The sequence below is a fragment of the Ambystoma mexicanum genome, chromosome 1q (genome assembly GCF_040938575.1).
Source record: "Ambystoma mexicanum isolate Mex_15411 chromosome 1q, UKY_AmexF1_1, whole genome shotgun sequence".
Taxonomy (NCBI): domain Eukaryota; kingdom Metazoa; phylum Chordata; class Amphibia; order Caudata; family Ambystomatidae; genus Ambystoma; species Ambystoma mexicanum.
This window is the reverse complement of record NC_090922.1, coordinates 935,602,318-935,620,914: the sequence shown is the minus strand read 5'-3', so window position 1 is coordinate 935,620,914 and position 18,597 is coordinate 935,602,318. Positions and strand designations below refer to the sequence as shown.

Sequence of the window (18,597 nt, the reverse complement as noted above, 5' to 3'; positions counted from 1 at the left end):
CGTGATTATTTCGCCATGCTTAGGGAGCCGTTGGCTGGATTGTTGTGGTTGCCTTAGTAACTAAAGAGGGAGTCACGTAAACTGATGCCGCTAGGTTCTTTCATCTAGCGTGTCAGCAAATGGGCAGCTTTAGGAACACGTCTTGTATTTCTTTGAAGTAAAGCACGCATGCTGACATTAATCAAAGGTCCAATATCTAAAGGCTTGCGCTTGACATTTGCATTACTGCTCCGCTCCAAAATTAAATTTTTCTGTAACAAGCGCACAACGCCACAGAAGGAGGCACTTTTCACTCTAACCTGCAATGTTTTCCTGGGACTCTGGTTGCCTCGGCTGACAGCACTCACTCCATTGGTTCGGTGTCGCAATTACTCGGTGGGGCCCTGCAACACAAAGTCCTCGTCACCAGTAAAATGATTCCTCTCACGCAGGCTGGTAGTGATTGATCATAAATCATGTACGTCCCACCAGCCTTGTCCAAAGCTCCTTCCAACTGACTGGACTCTACCAACATTCTCATTCCACTCTTGCAAGTTCTACATAAACATATGCTGCATCACCAGGATGCTACAATATCCAGACTAGTATGTGGAGGAAAAAGAAAGGAAAACTGTACATGTGGACAGGGAGAGGAGCGGGAATAAAATCGGCACAGTGCCATGGGATTGAGGTAGAGGGAACATGCTGGTAAAATGGGTTAGAGTAACATTTCTTTACTACTGCTTGACTTGAAGTTCTAGTATTGGGTCGTTGTCCAACACTACTTTGGACGATTCCAGTCTGGTTATCATTTCAGTAGGCAATGGTACCTGCGTTTGTATACAGGGGTTCTTGGGCATGATCATGATTTCAGGTTTTGCCTCGGTTGAGTTTAAGGCTGTTATTGCCATCCATGCGTTGGTTTGTGAGAGGCTTTTAAGATATCTATGTCCGCCCTAGTATCAATTTTGTAGATGATTTGAGTGCCATTTACATAGTGTAGCATGTGCGTTTCCTTTGAGTTTCAGGAGTGGAGTCATGTAAATCTTGAAGAGAAATGGTGAGCGGGATGAGCCTTGTGGAACCCCATGGGTGAATGTGTGTAATGTTGAGTTGGAGGGTGGTAAGCGGATGGTTTCTGTTAGGTATCTCCTAATGCCTGGTTGACTGTCTCTAAAGCCGTTGAAAGGTCAGGACGGAACTGATGTTGGGAGTTCATTTTTAGGTCTTCCCTGATGAAGAGTAGTGCTGATTCATATCTTCTCGTAAGCTTGAAGCCGAATTGTGTCTGTTCCAGTAGGTGGTTGGTTTACACTTATCCGGATTTAGCTAAAGGTTTCTAGCAGTTTGTCTGGGTAGGGTATGTTTGATCTAAACCGTTAGTTGGTCGGGTTGTCTTTGTTTCCTGAGCGATCTTTGGGAAGTGCTTTAATGTAGGCAGCTTTGAAACGCGTAGGTATGATTCCTGTTCCCTGTGAATAGTTCATTAAGATGTTCGGTTGTGGTTGTTGCTTCTGTCCTTGGTGATACATAAACGGTGAAGTTGATAAGTTCTGAATCTCATCTTATTTACATGACTTTTACAATGAAGTTAAACTGTTAGTCATAATTCCATTAAGGCATTCTGTCATTTATCAACAGGTCTTAACCAAATCTTGCTTGAGGTCGATTTTAAAATATGATTATCATGTAGAGTTCCAAGGGCAAAGGATGGTGCTACTTTTATCGTCTAGAGCATCAAAAAGATTGACATACATGTGTATGCTGTGTAACTAGAACAAAGGAAAAATGTTTGAGGCCATTCCAAATGCAGCATTGCTTTGAGTTGTCATTGTTTTTTCACCTTGGTTAGATTCTCCATTTTACCCCCTACAGTTCAAAGAAATACCCTTATGCTGTGGCAACAACCACCCCCTCAAACAATTGGACCTAAGCGGGGAGATCCCCATTGGACACCCCCACCTCCTGTGGCCAGTCCAACACACATCAGATAAAATAACCACAGACAACTATGTAAGATTCTTTGGAATGTACAAGGTCACAGTTTATTAGGAGCAAGACAATAAACTTGGGACGGTCCCAGCCACATATATATTACAGCCAGGTAAGGGTGAACCATGTCATCCTATTTGCCACCGGCAAGAACTGACAAACATCTGGTTACTACCAGCTAAGGCCGGTTACTACCAGCAGGACACTCGGGGGCACTGACAAGGAGGTTGTTGGCCCAGAGCCCTAAAGAAGGGAATTCAGTGCCCGTCGAGGGATCGGCTCGAGCCCGGCCAATCCCGAGCCGCTGCCGCCGTAGCTGCAGCATGAAAGTCCAACATGCTACGAACCATACTACGAGCGTGGCGTGGCGGCCCTCCCCTTGACAAAAACATGCTGTGGTACTAGCCCAAACGTGGCGCGGCGGCCACCCAAAGGTTTTAAATACACGTTCTGTTTGATAAAAACAATGCACCAATCTTGTGGAACGACGCTAATCATACAGTAAACGTGGCACGGCGGCCAACACATTAACAAAACATGCAATAAATATCGCCTTTGCGAAAAATGCAATAGATAGACAGGCGCGGCACGGTGGCCACCCACATTGCAAATAAATGATCCACGTCTTCAAACAAAACAGATTGTGCCAATGATACAAGTAAACGTGGCACGGACATCGCCTTGCAAAAATGCAGTAGATAGACACGACGCGGCGCGGCAGCCACCCCAAACTACTAATGAATGTACCACTTACTCCAGCAAATGCACCCGAATAACACATTAAACGTGGCGCGGCGCACATCACAATGGGAAATCATGCAGTAATAGAACATTGCTCTAATTACATCCACTTCTGAAAGCATGCACAAAACCATGAGGCGCGGCGGCCCCACCAACAGTTGAAATGTAATACTTGAAACAAACGCCTTGAGGGGAGGTCGCTTTGCGTGGCGGCCAAAAAAAAGACAAAACAATCATAGGTGCTGACGGCGAACCGTCACTCCATGTGAAATTAAAACAGATGCTCCATGAGAAATTAAAAACGGATGCCCCCGATCGACACATAACCGCATTAAGATGCAATTTTTTAAAAAGAACGCAGGTTATTTCTGCTCGAGCTGGCACTGCGACCAACGAGCAGACAACCCCCCTCACCACCCCAACACCCGCCCCCCTACGGGCACCATGCACCCTCCATACTTACCAACGCCTCGGGTGCGAACGACGGACGCGACAAACCGGCTTCAGGAAAAGATCAGCGACGCACGGTAGGAGCTGCTGGACAAAGAGACTGATTGTCCGCAGCTCCCGCCTTATAAGCTCCCCCCCCCCCCCCGTGAACCCGACCGGAAGTCAGGCCCAGGGGGACGCCTCTTCCACCTAGACGGAGGAAGAATAGAGGCTGGCCCTACCCTGGAAGGGGGTGGCCAGAGGGGACATCCCGCTATGTAGGGGACCGGTCAGCTTCTGAACGCATGCACTGTCAACTGGAGATGGTGACATTATGATGCTAACATGAGTTTCAGACGAGACGGAAACCTTAACTTGCAAATGTCTCTCTCCACATCCAGAGCCTTACTTGAAAGAGTGAGCCTGCACTTCAAGACAGTGGGATCTCATGTCTGTACTCTTTATTTTTAAACTATTTAGATACTGCTTCTAGCCTAGGAGATCCTGGTTAGCTTAAAACCAACAGTTGCCTGGAGCTACTTTTGGCTCTGCAGACAAGACCAATTGGCGCCTTGCAAGAATCATCTTCAAAGCACTATGTGTTACCCTTAAATGCTTCGCTATAAAAGCACACATCTACTTAAATAACTCCATAAGCTAAAAAGAATCCATCAGAACGCTTAGATCTAACAAAAATTTGCTCCTGGTTGTCACGCGCTTCAAAAGTTCCACAGCAGGGGGCAGTAGCTTCCCAGTCATGGCCCCTAAACATTATGGAAAATTATGTAAGGATTGTGGTTTGGAGGTCAGAATTTTGAACTTGTGCTGTAAAGGCTCTGTACATGTACAGAGTGTGGGCATTTCATTGAATCGTAAGAATACCACACTAGCCAAAAATCACAGAGGCCACATATTCTTCTGAGCTGTCGGTCAAGATGTAAACCTGCCTCCAGTCGCTGGAACTGGACCCTATATAAGGGAAACCAGTGGTGCACACTCGCTCACTTGGATGAGCATGCAGTTATTTTATGAAACTTGCCCCGAGAAGCCATCGCGCATCTACATTGGGTCAGTGATTACTGAGTAGTCGAATGTGTACAGGGTGATAGCAATCGTTCTGTGAGCCTAAAGGCATGCAGATAGCATCTCAAATTAAAAGGTGGTGATCCTCGTCATTCAATGCATTGAAATGGTGGTGCAGATCTGATTCTGCTCCCCTAACGGATATTCACAGTCTGTTTGCAAAGGTAAAGTGACCAAACATCCTGGACTCGCTGGGAGAGTTACAGATTTTAGACATCTGTCCCGTCACTTTTCTGTAAATCAAATGCATATCCCAGATTTAAAAGTGGATGGGATTGTGATGCTTCTCGAGGTCCTCCTTTGGGGCTCAGAACAGCATGTGGTGTGCTGCACCAGACAACCAGATGAAGCCCAATGATGGGCGAGGTTGATTTCAGAGGGGAGGCTATTCTTTTTTTGATTTATTATTTTTTTAAAAATTGTTTTCCAAAGCAAGCCTTGTAAACGTATACTCACCTCCTTACAATAACATGTCCTGGCTGTGATCAGGCATGCATAGCAATCATGTACACAGTTAAATTGAATCACATCATTTCCCTACCCAATCGTCTCATGGCGTCCCAGAAGTCTCTCCGTCCCCTCCCTCCTCCCATTTCCCCCATATCTTTATCGGCTTTCACTGGACAACCCCCTTGCCATATATATCCTGTGCTCCGTTGCTGCACACATATCCACATCAGCAACCCATTAAGCCAGGGTCGGGCATTCCTGTGCGCCCCATTGTTGGGCTATGTTGCGTTTTTATCAGCCCTACTGCTGTGGATAAGAACAGTCTTTCCCATCTATTGGCGTTGTTTTCATCTGGGATACTCAGTAGCAGTTTTTTAGGGTCTAGAGCTATAGTTCTTCCCAGGACCGCAGCTAATTTTCCACAGCATTGTCTCCAGAAAGTTCTGATCCGGGGGCATTCCCACAGGATGTGTATGAAGGTGCCCTCGCCCTCCCGGCACCATAGACAATATAGGTCTGAAGCACGTTTCCAGCTATACAGTGCACCCCTGATATGATATGGCATTTATAACGTGCCTAGACAGTGTTTCAAGGCGCGAATATGGGGTGATCGACTCTATGGAGAATTTTAAGTTGTATCAAGCGGAGCCTGGAAGCAATCACAATTACATTAACACGTGTATCCAGTCTTCTAGTTCGATAGCACCAACATCCGTTTCCCATTTTGACTTGAGACTGGTCATTTCTGGGGTGGCATCATATAGGATGGAAGTGACTCTGGTGGGTATGCGCTCTATTAGGAGTTTGTGCTCCATGGGTGTGCATTCTGGCGCATCAGTAAGTGCTGGCAGGTGTCTCCTCAGGGCATGTGTAAGTTGCATATGATATTGCTCGGTCTCTGGGAGCCCACATTTCGAGCGGATTGGGTCCTCCTACGTATTCCATATCTATGACAGTAATCACCAGAGCTGTGCTGCTTCTGTCTGTGTCCTGCGTCGATGACGTCAATACGCCGCCCTTGAGGACCTCCTTAGACGGCCGACGTCACTGGATGTTATAAGTAGGACGCACGACGCCCATAGCCTCAGTTCTGTTTTTTCCGCGAACGTGTTCGATTCGGAGATCTCGGCGCGCCTCGACTCTATGGAGTTTCTGTTCTTTCGGTTCTTCGAACCTGTTTGTTTGTGAAGTTAAAGTCCTTCGTGATGTCTACCTCTTCTTCCACCCCGCGTCCGGGCTTCAAGAAGTGCTGGGACTGCGGGTCCAAGATGTCGATGACTGACTCGCACAGCGCCTGCCTCTGGTGCCTCGGGGAGGCCCATGACACGGATGATTGTGTCGACTGCCAGTTGCTTACGTCCAAAGCCTTGCAGGAGCGCAAGAAGAAACTGTCGGTTGGTAAGGTGTCCAAGCCCCAGAAGTCAAGGTCCGCGGGGCTTTCGACGGACGATTCGAGGGGCTACTCTCCACATCGTCGTAAGGAAGTCCAGTGGGTCTCGGTCCCGGAGTGGGTCCCGCCACTCCTCTGCCTCTTCGAGGCACTCCCGGAAGCGCAGTCATCGGTCGCCTTCCTCATCCGAGGACTCCGCCCGACGGCGGGTCGCTTATCCCACCAAGCATGCGACGCCGGAGGAATGGGCTTCCTTCGGTAAGAAAATGCTAGTGATTCTCGAATCGCAGGGCACTGGTCCGTCCGCGCCTCCGAGTGGGGTCAGTTGTGATCGCACTAGAGACACCGCTCGTACGCCTTCGGGCTCGGGTGGTCGGCGCGATTCGCGGGAGCGGTCCCGCTCGGACAAGGCGAATCGTTCTAGTCATGCCCGTTCCAGGTCCCGGTCCTCGACGCGCTTGAGACCGTGTGAGCCTGTGACGTCTTCGAGGCCATATGCACCCAGGATGTCGAGGGACACGCTCGGGGCTCTGCCCTCGAGGCCTGTGTCGCCGCTGTCGGCGCCACGTTCGGCGTCAACGCCGATTCACTCTACGCCTTTCCAGGCTGTTTTGACGGGGGTACCCCGGGGCACGGCGGAACCCCCTAGAAAGGCTCTGGCCAAGGTCCAGCATGGCTTTGTTCCTCATTCTGTGCCCTCTTTCCGCCACCTTGAGTACATTTCGGAGGTGGATGAGGGCTCTGATGATGACATGGTTCCTGATACGGTGCCAGATGAGATTCTCTCGGGCCATAGCCAGATTGAGGACCTGCGTCAGTCCCTGCATGATGCCAGTGGTCTGGACAACTCTCCGGATGCGGAGTTTGGTAGGCCTGAGCCTGGCACCCATGCCGACTCCTCGTACCGGCACCTTATGTCTAGGGTCACCGAGTACTTGGGGTGGTCTGTTCCCCCAGGGGATTTTCTTCAGGATGACCTCACGGATATCCTCGATCAAGGTCCTCCAACTGACCCGGTACTGCCGTTCCATATGGCTTTACAGAGGAGGGTGGCGGCGGCTTGGACTACTCCGGAGAGTCTCCTGGCAATGGGCAAGTCTTTGCTGCGAAAATACCGCCCAGCCAGTAGCGACCCCTGCTACTTGACCAAGCACCCCACTCCGGAGAGTTTGGTGGTGCAGGCGGCTACGGCCCCAGCAAAGCAGGCGTTGTATCCTACCATCCCTCCTGATAGGGACGACAAGCGTTTTGATGGTTGGGCGAAGAAAGTGTTTTCTTCAGGGGGTATGGCTCTTTAGGTGGCCAACTCTGTATGTGCCTTGTCACGTTTCACGCACACTCCGTGGAACTGTTTCCTTAGCGGCTGAACATATTCCCGAAGGGGACGAACGGGATGGTTTTCTTGCTATGGTCCAGGATGGCAAGGATGCCATGTGTGAGGCCGTTCAGTCGGGTTTGGACATGGCAGATTGCGTCAGCCGGTCCATGGTGGCAAGCACCTTAATACGCAGGTTTGCGTGGTTGCGGAAGTCGGGGTTTGCTCCTGATATGCAGGCCCGGCTGCTGAATATGCCCTTTGACGGTGAACATCTTTTTGGCAGCAAGGCTGACGAGAGCCTTGAGAGGTTGCAGACCTCCAAAGCTGCAGCGAAGTCGTTGGGCGCTTCAGTTCGCCAACCTCTGCCTTTTCGTCTTAGGGGACAGCAATGGAGGGGAGGTTCCTTTTGTTATTACTCATCCTTTGGTAAAGCGAGAGGAGCTGCCAGTCAAAGGGGCCACCGTAGGAGTGCCAGAGGTGGAAAGCAGGGTACTCGAGGTGCCAAGGCCGCTCGGGCAGTTGCCTCGTTGCCCTCAGGCAACACCGCAGCCGCTTCAGCTCAGTCACGAGGCCATGTCCCATGGTCCGCCGGTTGGGGGAAGGCTGGCGCAGCATCTTGTCGAATGGCCTGCCATTAATTCAGATGTGTGGGTTCTGGAGATCATAGCCCACGGCTAATGTATTCCCTTTCGGCAGAGGACTCGCGACAATTCACTGTGGAATCTCTCGTTGCAGAGTCCGGATCCGCTCTTTGTGCAGGATGTTCAAGCCCTGCTGGAGAAAGGCGTCGTAGAACTGGTGCCTGTAGCTGAGAGGAACAAGGGATGGTATTCTCCTTATTTTTTGATTTCCAAGAAAGACTGGGGATTGAGACCCATCATGGATTTGCGCGGTTTGAACAAACTCCTCAGGAAGGGCAAGTTCAAGATGGTTACTCTTACTCAAGTCCTCCAGGCCCTTCAACTTCAGGACTGATTGGTGTCTCTCGACCTCAAGGACGCTTATTTTCATGTGCCAATCAATCCAAAGCACAAGAAGTACCTGAGGTTTGCAGTTGGCGACTCGCACTTTCAGTTTCAGGTCCTGCTGTTCGGATTGACCTCCGCCCGAGGGTCTTCACCAGGCTCATGTTAGTGGTGGCTGCGCTTCTCAGGAAAGGGGGAGGAGGAATTCACATCTACCCCTACCTGGACGATTGGTTGATCAGGGCGCGCTCTCCCGAGCAAGTCCTGGATCATCTGTCCGTCACCTGCCACTCCCTCCACAAGCTGGGCTTCTCCCTAAAGAAGTCCCACTTGACGCCAACTCAAAGGCTCCAGTACATCGGAGCAGTGCTCGACACGTCCCTGGGCCAGTGTTTTCCTCCCACATTCAGCAGATGGTGCACAAGTTTCAGCATGGCCAGAGTCTCCCAGCGTTTGAGTTCTTGAGATTGCTCGGCCTCATGGCATCCTGCATTCTTCTGGTGCCAGAGGCCAGGTTGCGGATGAGATCTTTGCAATGGGCTCTCAAGCTTCAGTGGTCTCAGTCCTCCGGCAGGATGTCGGACCCTGTTCAGGTGCCATCCTCGGTCGCCCAGGGCCTTCTGTGGTGGGCCGTCGAAGGCAATCTGATGAAGGGGGCTCCATTTTGGCTACCCTGGCCGGAGGTGACGATCGTGACGGACGCATCCCTCATGGGATGGTGAGCTCATGCCAACGAGTTGACAGTCAGCGGTCGTTAGTCTCCGTCGGAGTCCAGACTCCATAATCAATCTGTTGGAGCTGAGCACTGTTGGGCTTGCCCTGAAGGCTTTTCTGCTGACTGTGCAAGGAAAGAATGTCCTAATCCTGACAGACCACACAGTGGCCATGCACTACCTCAACAAAAAGGGGCGGGCAGGGTCACTTCCTCTGTGCAGGGAGGCGATGCAGCTCTGGTTCTGGGCAATCCAGCAGGAAGTTTCGAACTCGGCAGTTCATCTGGCCGGAGACGAAAACGAGACGGCAGACGCTCTTAGCAGGCAGAGCGCGATCTCTCACGAGTGGGAGTTGGCTCGGGAGATTCTCCTGGAGATCGTCGCCCTTTAGGGGACCCCTCAAGTGGGTCTCTTCGCCTCCAGTCAACCGGAAGTGCAAACGGTTCTGCTCGTGGGAATTTCCTCCAAGAGGAGCCTTAGGAGACGGGTTTGTGGTGGAGTGGTCATTCCCACTGCCGTACGTGTTTCCTCCAGTCCCCGTCATCCTGCAAGTGCTGCGGAGGTTACGAAGGTTCGGTTCCTGGATGATCCTCATTGCTCCGGCATGGGCCCAGAGGACGTGGTACCTGGACCTTCTCGACTTGTCCATCTGCCCTCCACGTCGTCTTCCCTACCGAGACGATTTGCTCTCACGGGAGGGGAGGGGGGGGTCAGGTTCTCCATCCAGAGGTCAGATCCCTCAACCTTCACGCTTGGTTTCTGAAAGGTTGAGGTATAAGGATTGGGACCTCCCTGAAGACGTGATGGAGGTGTTGCTTTTGGCCAGAAGGCCCGCAACAAAGTCCCTGTACCGTTGCCGTTGGAGAAAGTTCTGCGACTGGTGCAGGGTTAAGAATGTGGATCCGTTTTCATGTGACATTCCTGTGGTTCTGTCTTTTTTGCTTTCTTTGGCCCACAGGGGCTTGCAAGTGAGTACCGTTAAAGGTTACCTGGTGGCGCTGTCCATATTTAAGCGCTCGTCTGAAGAGTGTTCTTATTTTAAAATCTCTTTAATTTCTCAGTTTCTAAAAAGGCTCACTAATGCGTTGCCTCTGTCACCTTTCCAGGTGCCCGGTTGGGATTTGAACCTTGTCCTCAAGTTTCTGATGGGTCCTCCGTTTGAGCCTTTGCATTCGTGCCCTTTGAGACTGTTAACTCTTAAAACTGTATTTTTGGTTGTGGTCACTTGGCTCGCAGAGTTAGTGAGTTACAGGCACTTTCAGTTTAGCCACCCTTCACTGTATTTCATAAGGACAGGGTTGTCCTTAAAGTTCGTCCTTCCTTTCTACGGAAGGTGATGTCGGAATTTCATTTAGGCCAGAAGGTTATTCTTCCAGCAATTTATCCTCCTCCGCATCCTGGTAAGGAAGAGGAGAGGCTTCATAGGCTCAATCCTAGGAGAGCTTTAAGCTTTTATATTTCACGCATGTCCCGGGTCAGAGAGGACGATCAACTCTTTTGCTGGAAAGCGTTTGGGACAAGCTGTGACTAAGCAGACTTTGTCTCGCTGGATTATTCTGCCAATTTCTGAATGTTACCGCTTGGCGGGTAAGGACCCACCGTTCGGCTTGCAGGCCCATTCTACCAGGGGTATGGCTGCCTCTACTGTCCTACAGAGCGGTGTTCTACAGAGCGGTGTTCCTATTCGTAACATCTGTGATGCAGCCACCTGGGCTTCGGTCCATACTTTTGTACGTCACTACTCCCTCGATTCCATCCGTGGGCAGGATCTGGCCTTTGGCAAGGCAGTCCTTTGCTCCGGAATTTGATTGGCCATTCTAAATTTCTGTATTCTAAATTCTTTTCCCACCTCCTTGCATTGGTACTGCTTTGGGAGTCTGTCATAGATATGGAATACGTCGGAGGACCCAATCCCCTCGAAGAACAAGTTACTCTCTTACCTGATATGATATGATATGATATGGTATTTGTAACGCGCCTATACACAAGTGTTTCAAGGCGCGACGAGGCAGGGAGGGGGGGAAACAAGGGGAAGACGGACAAGCGATCCTACTAGGCCAGGTGTCATTCAGATCGCGCAAGTGCAGAGGTAAGGGGAAAAGGAGAAAGTGCAGGGGGAGGAGGTGGGGGGAAAAGTGCAGTACAAGGTAAGTGGCGTAATAAAATAATAAATGATAAATAATAAATAAAAGGGCCAGCTGGTGGCAAGTGCGAGGTAAGTGCAGAGCAAGTGCTGGGTAGGGGGCTGTAGGGATACAGTGACAGTCCCACAGTGCAGGGGGAGCCAGGGGGGCAGTGCAAGTGGAGAGTGGCTGGGCCCTGGACCGAGGTCGCTGAGAGTGGCCCAGATGCAGGTTAAGTGTAGAATTCAGGGGGGAGTTAAGCAGGTTTAGCAGGGGAGAGGGAGAGAGAAGGCAGAAGCGAAGAGGAAGGTTTTGAGGTGCTTCCGGAACCGGAGGTGGTTCTCCTCAAGTTTCAGGGAGGCAGGCAGGCTGTTCCAGAGGGAGGCCCCTGCTGCGGAGAGAGATCTACCCCCAGCACGTTGCTTCGAGAAGCGGCTGACCATGAGGGAGTTAGAGATGGATGAGCGAAGGGCTCGTGAAGGAAGATATTTAGGAAGAGAGAGTTGAAGGTATTTGGTAACGTTCTTTCGATGGGATGGTCCGACGTATTCCATATTGCTCCCTCCCTGCCTTCCCCGCTACAGAATTCTTATGCGATTGCAGCTTACGTTTCCGCAAGACTTTGTGTGGTCAGACTGGCAGAAGACTGGTGCCACACGTTCTGGGGAAAAACTACAACTGAGGCTATGGGTGTCGTGCTACTTATAACATCCAGTGACGTCGGCCGTTGGAAGAGGTCCTCGAGGGTGGCGTATCAACGTCATCGACGCAGGACGCAGACGCCGAAAGAATTTCTGAAGCAGCACAGCTGTGGTGATTGCTGTCATAGATATGGAATATGTCGTCGGACCATCCCATCGAAAGAACGTTACCAGGTAAGACAGTAACTTGTTCTTCTGTTACAGTGTTTCGAATGGAGCTAAAATGCCTTCGGTAAGGATGTCGCCCACTTTGGTGACTCCAGCGTCCACCCACCTCGGCCACTACATGAGTGGCCACGACATGAGTTTCCCTATTTCCGTGAGATTGCTATTTTGCCAGAGGGGCTGCATTAGGGTCACCCTCTTCTCCCACCCAATGCATGCATGTGCTGGTCTCCAGAGTATGGCAATGTGCGCTGCCATCGTCTTTGGGGGAGGCCTAGTGAGGGTCTGGTAAATTGTGTCAATCAGTGAGGTGTTCTGGCTTCCTTTCAGTTCGGCACTGATGTGTGGCAACTCCTGGTCACCGTGGAGCAAATCGTTGACCACTGCCATTTGTCTCACCCACTAATAAGATTGGAGGTGTGGCACCCCTGTACTGACCCCCCCCCCCCCCTGCTGAGCCCAACCTTTGCAACGTAGCTAAAGAAATACAGGGTTGTCCTCCTCCACATATAAGATTCCCAGGAAGACCCTCACCCCTGTCAAATTTGGAATCTGGGATCCCGAGTGGGGCATTTTGTAGCACATATAGGACGTGTGGTAATGCCATCATCTTGAAGAGTGCAGTCCTGCCCATCAGCGTTAGGAGGTGGAGCATCCAGTGTCGAACACACTTCATAAGGCGGTCAGTGAGTGGATGTAGATTACGAGATACATAATCTGAGAGGTCCCCAGAGATCAATATCCCAAGATGGCAAGAACCTTCATGCTCCACCCTACGGGCAGTCCCTGGGAATTACATGTTCCCCGCCCTTCACCGGGAAGAAAACCGATTTCCCCTAATTGACCCTCAGTCCACAGAACTCGCCGTAGTGTGCCAGCATTTGTGTTACCACCGGGCAAGATCGGACTGGATCACTTAAATATGTTAGAAGATCATCGGCGTAGAGGGACACTTTATCCTTGCGGCCATTTGAACGCAGTCTGTGTTGACCTGCCAGCAGAGGCTATTCTTGGCTTGCACTGACAGCACCCAAGGCACTGTTTACGGCTATGCTGACCAACAATCTGATAACTGTAAGAAGACGCAATGAAAGCACGTATATATTGACCAATGTTTGGCAGACAAGGTGCACACATTTTTAAAATGCGTACTAGTTTTCAGTAATGGATATGTCAGGATTTCCATAGCATACTGCAAACCTACTTAGATTTTGTTTTTCATCAGTACTTGTGTGTTGCATTGAATACAGTTGCATGTGCTAGGCGCAGTTATTCTTTATTTTGCTAGATCAATTTTGATGCCCTGTGTGTACAATGATGAAAGTGCTTTAGCGGAGTGCTCTGTATATTCTGTTGCAACTGTTGGGTGTACTAAGGCACCCTACACAGTAAGTACCACATCACCAGCCGTGGACCTACAGCACCAGGGGCGGGGGGAGCCAGAGATCTGTGTGCCCTCTCAACGAAGAACTGCTGCGAGAACTGCGCTTCTGGGAACATTGTACAGATTGCCTCCTCCAGGAACACGTCTATCGGTACATTTATGGGTCTCTCACCCATGCCCACTTCCCGGATGTTGTTGCAACTCGTTCTGGATCCCAGGTAGTCGCATTTGACCTGGACCGCTTCCAGGATCTTTTTTATGTCCTCAATATCTTTGCCGTGTGTGACCACCGTGTCCTCCAGCGCACCTACCCTGGTCTCGGCTTCTGTGACCCTAGCATTCACTTTTTGCAAGTCTGCTCTAATGGAGACGTTGTTTTCAATTTCATCCGGATTGTTGTTTACCTCCGAAAAGCCGGCTTGAAGTGCCGTCATGTAGGAGTCCATGTTCCTTTCTGTGTGGGTTGGCTGGTCATTGGAGTTGACTGTGGGGCCCCCTCACTTTCCTCCACGGAACTAGAGCTCATGAAGGTGTCCATGGGGCCTGTTTGCTATAGCTCTTCTTCCCAGTTACCGGGGTGCGCTGGGTGGGGGCAATATGTTAGCCTTGTTTTGTACCCCTGTTGAGAGGCCTGGCACTTTTGGGATTGATCCCCCTTCCTGTGTTACGTTGATGGTGGCTGCTCGCTATGTTGCCATCTCATGTGCCTCCAATATTATGTTCAGCTCCTTCTGGTGCTAGCTTAGGACAGCAGCTGCTCAATGCTTTTATTTCTGGTGGTGAAAGCGTTCACTCTGCGGTCTTGGCGCCCCCCCTATACGCACTGTGTCTTACCTGCCTTGCTCAGGGTATGGTTATCTATGTTCTGTGGGTTGCCACCCTGCAGGGGCAACCTCCTCCCGGTATATTACTGAGGTGGGTACCCGTTTGCCGTTATTGCTGTGCTACAGGTGCCAATTATAAGTGGGTTGTGCTTTATCGACCCAGTGGTAGCATGTTGCGCACTCTGGATTCAGTCTTATCCCCTAGCAGTCCTGTCAGTAGTCCTGTGTGTTTCGGTACAAGGCCCCGGCGTGGTCGTGAGGATAACTGGAGGTGCCGGGCTGCAATTGTCTTCAGATGTTGAGGGATTTCGCTCAGGCGGGAGCTATTTTGCTTTATTTAAACTTCCCCCTGGGTGTCCTTACAGGTTGCGTGTTTTCGCTGCAGGGTTGCTGTCTTCACCGATGCAGGGTATTATTGCTGCCTCGTCTTGCTTGCGGCTTACCTCCAACTGCCTCTGCACCGCGGGTGCTTCCTCCTGCGCAGCTCTCCTGGTGTCTTATTTCGCAACGGGGTGTCACAACCCCTGTACCGTGTGCGGTTGGCTGTGCAGACACTTTTCTTCACCGAACACCTCGTTAGAGCTGCCTGCAGGGGAGGATTTCAATCAGGACTGCCGCCTTCTGATTCCTGCAGCGGGTTTGCTGGATCTTGCTGACCTCTTCAACAGGCACCAGTCTCCCTATGCGGTATTCCCAGGATCTCACCAGACGACCGGCCGCCGTTTTGGATGCCACACCACATGATCGTGCTTTGAACTTTCACCGCTCCTGCCCACACGTCTCAGCAGTTGATGTGTTTCCGTTTCTTTGAAGGTTCTGACGTTCCGCAGGATAATACAGGCAGGATTTATTTATTGTGGAGCTCGATACCTAAGCGGCCAGCTTAGTCGGCGCACCACAGCGCCCTGGCAAAATATTTCTAAGGTAAGTAATACCTATTGTAACTGTTCACTCTGATTTAGTTGCCAACCAACTTCTTTTGCAAGTAAGTCACTTTTAAACACTTATTTTCTAAGGATTGGGCTTTTGCCTAGAAAAGAAGTCTTTCCCTTATTCTTGGAGCCTGGGTGTTCTCAGTGGCAGAAGGGGGTGGGTCACTAGGGTCTAGTGTCCAATAGGCAGGTCAGGATAGATTCTTGTAGCAAAAATGTAGAGATCCTTAGGAAGACTCTCCAAACAAATAAGTACTCTATAGGGTTAGTTGAAGGTCCAGGGGCTTCAGAGAAGAGACCCTAAGAGGATTCCAGCTTGGGGCTGGGTGCACTGGACGAGAGGACTCCCAATCACAGAGAACACCCCAAACCTACACAGGAATCACAAGAGAATTAAGTAATTACCCAGGCAAGCACAGTACCTCCGATCAGAAGATTTTGCAGCAGGAGGACCCCAGGATCTGCAGCCAAAAATCTGGTCATTGAATTCCTTCATCAAGAAGACCAGATGGGACACTGGAAGAACATTTACAGCAAGGATCGCAGGAAAGACTCTAGGCAAGGTTTTCCTCTTGATTGGATGGGCTCTGTGTATTTGGTGCCTTTTTCAGGAGCACAGAAGACAGAATATCGCTGGTTGGATTCTCCTCCTTTGCAAGGTCCAGCACTCTTGAGGGGACCTTTTGGACTGGAATCGTACCTCTGGAGATCAGCAGGATGCCTACAAAGTTTCATTGAGATTCGGAAGACCGTGCACCACACAATGGCTCGAGATCCCAGGGTATTACAGCCCTGCAAGGTTGTAGCATGGTGTGGGATGGCTCAAAATGCAGGTCATCTTGTCTAGTGGGTCTTGCCAGGGTCTAGTCCTCGTTTTCAGAGTCCCCAGGTTGATGGGAAGGAAGGGCTACAGCAGGCTCCGGGTTACACAGCAGGCTCTCCCGTCGCTGGAAATCGTTTCCGCCGTGAATTCTTCATCTTCCTCTTCGATGTTGGTTCCAGTGGTTGACTACCTCTTCAGCTTCCAGGTTCAGACTCTTATGCAGGAACCCAGCCAATCAAACAGCCTTGCAACATTCAAACCTGAGGGGTTGGCAATCCTTTCAGGACAGCCAGCCTCCCAGTTTTAACTGGAATCTCGCATTTGGGCTGGAAGCGAAAGCTGCAGAGTTTTGGACTCCTCCCTCGCTTCCTGCCTTCACAGACCCTCTGGAGCCTGGGCATGGAGTCCACATGACTCCTGACGAAGATAAAAAAAAAAAAAAATCACACAAAGGAATTTCCCACCGTGGATGTTATGGGAAGGAACAAGAAAGGACAAGGAACACCAAAATGGCGCAAAAACAAGACTGGGGCAATTTTGGTAAAATGAGCACCCAAAGGTGCCTTTACCGGGGCTGTGCACACAGCCCGATGTAAAGGTACACCAAAATAATAAGTTATCACTGCCACCTGCCAAAAGGTAAGCTTGTCTCTGTAACCGAATTGTTAAAATGTATCCCCTTTCACTAAAACTGTACCTCCCCAGCACTCCGCATAAGGTGGGGTGTGCTGGTTTCACCAAACAAAATGTAAAAGGGATCCAAAGATTCTTTCTACCCATGGGAGCTATAGTTCTCTCAAGGTTAGCCAGTGAAAGTTAAAAGGGGAGCCCCTTGGGCAACACAGCAACAATAGGCACTTATTGCCCAAAAGTTGTCCGAGTATAACTTTTAAAAGACACAATTGGGAGTCTTAAAAATGCCACCCATGCAAAGGGTAAAAGACTGTGTGTGGAAAATGGTTTCCACTCAGATGTATAAGGAAAAATAATCCACCAGTAAACTCAAAAAGTTCTCGGGTTGACACAGGTACGAAAGATTTACCATTACTATGAAAATCTTACCAGACACCCTCCCCATGTGCTTTTCCCTGGACGGGCCCCCTCACCTTACACACATTCCACGTGCGCTTTTACCTTTTTGGGCACTCCCCATGTGCTTTTTGCCTGGGTGTGGCACTGCCCATGCGCTTTTCCCGGGGCGGGGTCCCTCCCCATGCAAACTCCCCATGCAAATTGTCCCCCCAACCCTTCAGGGGTGCCCCCTTTTTGCTCTTTTACCTGGGGGCTCTGCTTGTTCATTCTTCCTCTTGCACTTTTTCCTCCCCCCCTCACTCCCCTTGCGCTTTTCCCTGGGTGGAGCCCCCTTCCCTTGCGCTTTTCCCTGGGTGGGGACCCCGCTTCCCTTGCGCTTTTCCCTGGGTGGGGCCCCCACTTTTGTAAGCATGTATTTTTGCTCTGCCTCCTCTCCACCTGTCTTCACCCGGACAGCCGACACTCAGCCCTTCCGTACTCTCCCTTTTTTATATAGCTCAATCTGTGGTTGAGCCTTCCCTCACCTTTCCCGTTGGTGGGAGGGCTCACCTTCTCTAATGGGCCAATCCCTTCCTTTTCCCCAGGGGCCGGGGACACACGGGTGCAAGGCTTCCCCAATGTGGATCCGCCGATGCTCTGTGATAACAATTGTTTAATTTCTGCCATTGGCATGCCATGCTGGAGAAAAAGAGAAAACACTGGCCTGCATGGTATAAGTCGGGCATTGGGTGATTGACAGTGGTACCCCCAACTATCAACAAGGCGCTTGGGGAGAGACTGAGGCCTTCCCAACTCCCCCACTCCGTCTCTGGGGCAGGACTGGCTCTGGTAAATAACCTGGTAGCCCTCCTGCACCAGGTTGAGGGGAATCCCTACCCCTCCTCACAGGGTCTGGGAACTGCCCCTATCGCAGCAGTCCACAAATATATAGTGCACTGTTGCTCTAGTCTCTGCTAGTTTTCAGAATGTTGGAAACATTCTATTTTCTGCAGCTTCATTTAGTTTTCATTTTAGACTCGTGCGTTTCTACCTTTTCAGTCTTTATTGTAGGCTTAGGTATGTGTTGGCACTCCCATTTTACACATTTGCTAGTAGTTTGTTTTTCCAGCTATTTATTATATTGATTCTGCCAGTCTACTAGCCGGGAACAAAGCTCACTCACCATATACCATTTCTATGCATGCATACAGCACGCCATTTATTAATCGCCAAGAGTGTGGGCCATATATTTATAATCTGCATTTTGTGTATCCTGTATCTACAAAGAAGGATGTGTAGGAAAATAGTAAGTTTCCCAGCAGTTAGGGGAGGTGCCCTGCTGGTACTAGATGAAAAGGATATTTATACATTGTGCAGTGGCATTTTGGTGATGTGCAGATTATTTCATCCAGTGTTTGATTGCATAATCTCTTATGGGTTTACCTCCATCCATTTACAGTCTATTTCTTTTTATTTTTAGGAAAAGCTAGCCAACAAGAAGAAACTCAAAAAAGAAAGGAAAGCACTTGGTGATAAGGTAAGACTGTCTCATCACATGTTTTGAACATGTCACA

General features: G+C 50.2%; 1 protein-coding gene across 1 annotated transcript in view; it reads left to right on the top strand.

Moving 5' to 3' along the window:
* The window catches only part of RPF1 (ribosome production factor 1 homolog), a 231,025-nt gene that overhangs the window by 28,094 nt on the left and 184,334 nt on the right, over positions 1–18,597 (top strand). Inside the window, exon 2 of the mRNA XM_069641594.1 lies at positions 18,504–18,560. Coding sequence (XP_069497695.1) covers positions 18,504–18,560 — 57 coding nt within the window. The remainder of the gene's footprint in view (positions 1–18,503; positions 18,561–18,597) is intronic.